This window comes from Anomaloglossus baeobatrachus, chromosome 4 (genome assembly GCF_048569485.1).
Source record: "Anomaloglossus baeobatrachus isolate aAnoBae1 chromosome 4, aAnoBae1.hap1, whole genome shotgun sequence".
In the NCBI taxonomy this organism is placed as follows: Eukaryota; Metazoa; Chordata; class Amphibia; order Anura; family Aromobatidae; genus Anomaloglossus; species Anomaloglossus baeobatrachus.
This window is the reverse complement of record NC_134356.1, coordinates 685,981,096-685,982,848: the sequence shown is the minus strand read 5'-3', so window position 1 is coordinate 685,982,848 and position 1,753 is coordinate 685,981,096. Positions and strand designations below refer to the sequence as shown.

Sequence of the window (1,753 nt, the reverse complement as noted above, 5' to 3'; positions counted from 1 at the left end):
CTTACCTCCCTTGTTCCTCTATTACCCCCAATAAATTGCTCTCTTTCCCTAATCTTTCCTTGTCCCCCAATCTTCCTCACTCCACCCCACCACACACAATTTGTTAATTGATATGGTTACTTCTAATGCTTTGTTATTATTCTCATTATATACATAAAATGCACAAGCTGTAGTTACAAGTTGTTCACTTTTAGAGGCCAATAAAACTTTTGAAAACAAGAAAGCCTGTCCATAAAAGTCTACTGTATAATTGGGGATATATGCTTATTATGTGAGATTAAACAATGAGGAGGGGTAAGAATGTCAGGCTATCAACAGACGTTCATTTTTCTACAAAAGAAATGGAGGATCTCTGCGCAGCTAATCAGGTTGAAAAGCAGATATAGGCCTTTATCACAAATTATAATAACTAATGTTTGCAAACATTGGGCCAAATAATGTAATTGTTAATTGTAGATCGATATGTGATGATTGGTACATCTGTAATTCATAAGTGAATGAAGGCTTTGTATATTATATAAGTTTCACCGTCTCCATCCATTTTGAAAGATCAAACTCATCAGTTTCCGCATAGCCCTCTTGATCTCATTATTCCTCAGACTGTAAATGATGGGATTCATCAATGGAGTCACCACTAAATACAACAGGGATCTGTATTTGTTGGTATTGGATGAGCGCTCATCCGAGGGAGTTATGTAGACTGCGATTAGAGTACCGTAATATGCACACACCGTGGTCAGGTGGGAGCTACAAGTGGAGAAGGCTTTTCTTCTACCATAAGTTGAAGAAACTTTAAGGATGGCAAAGAAAATGCAAAAGTAGGAAATAATGATAAATACAAATGGAAAAAATACCATCAGGATGGCAACAACCAAGTCTTGCAACATTAAGATGGAAGTGTCTGAAGTGGCCAATTCCATTATGGGGCCAAAGTCACAGAAGAAGTGGTTGATGGAATTCAAGCCACAGAATTTAAATTGGACGAGAATAAGAAACTCACTTGATGTAATCACACTGTCTAGAATCCATGTCCCAGTTACCAGCCGAAGGCAAAGATCAGCGCTCATCAGAGAAGAATAGCGTAGTGGATGGCAGATGGCCAAGTATCGATCATAGGACATGATGGCAATGAGTAAACATTGAATACATCCAAATATACCAAAAATATAAAGTTGTGTCAAACAGCCCCAAAGGAACAAAATGCCCTCCTCAAGAAACATTATGTCCAACATCATGGGGATAACGCTGGTGGTCAATAAGACATCTACTATTGATAAGTGTTTGAGGAAGAGAAACATTGGAATTTTAAGGTGGTCAATAATGGTCACTAGAAGGACAATGAGAAGGTTTCCTCCAAGAATACAAATGTAACTCAGAAAAAGCAGAATAAATAGAAGAGGTTTGTATTTGGAAAGACTTTGGAATCCAAGAAGACGGATCTGAGTGACTTGTGTCTGATTCTCCTCACACATCATTTATATATTGATGATGGAACAAGAATTTTATCCTAAAAAAAGAAAAAGAAATAAAAACAGATATGCATCTAAAAAGCCCCAATATTTATCACCTAAGACATATCAAAGAATTATTTTCAGAAGTGAAATTAAATCTAAGCGTAGTCGGCTCTTCTGACGTAAAAGCGAATTCCCCCAGACGTTGTCGTCTTTTATAATATCAGATAAACATGGAAGATTCCCGCAGGATCTAATAATTATACTCAACGGAAGGAAGCAAACAAATGAGACTTGTCGTT

General features: G+C 37.1%; 1 protein-coding gene across 1 annotated transcript; it reads right to left on the bottom strand.

Moving 5' to 3' along the window:
- Window positions 1-524: 524 nt before the first annotated feature.
- On the bottom strand, window positions 525-1,475 carry LOC142302844 (olfactory receptor 1M1-like). Its single transcript, XM_075343954.1, has one exon. The coding sequence runs from the start codon at window positions 1,473-1,475 to the stop codon at window positions 525-527; it is 951 nt and encodes a 316-aa protein (XP_075200069.1).
- Window positions 1,476-1,753: the final 278 nt, after the last annotated feature.

Excerpts from the sequence above, each read along its gene's own strand:
- LOC142302844 (XM_075343954.1), bottom strand. The coding sequence starts at position 1,475 with ATGATGTGTGAGGAGAATCAGACACAAGTCACTCAGATCCGTCTTCTT.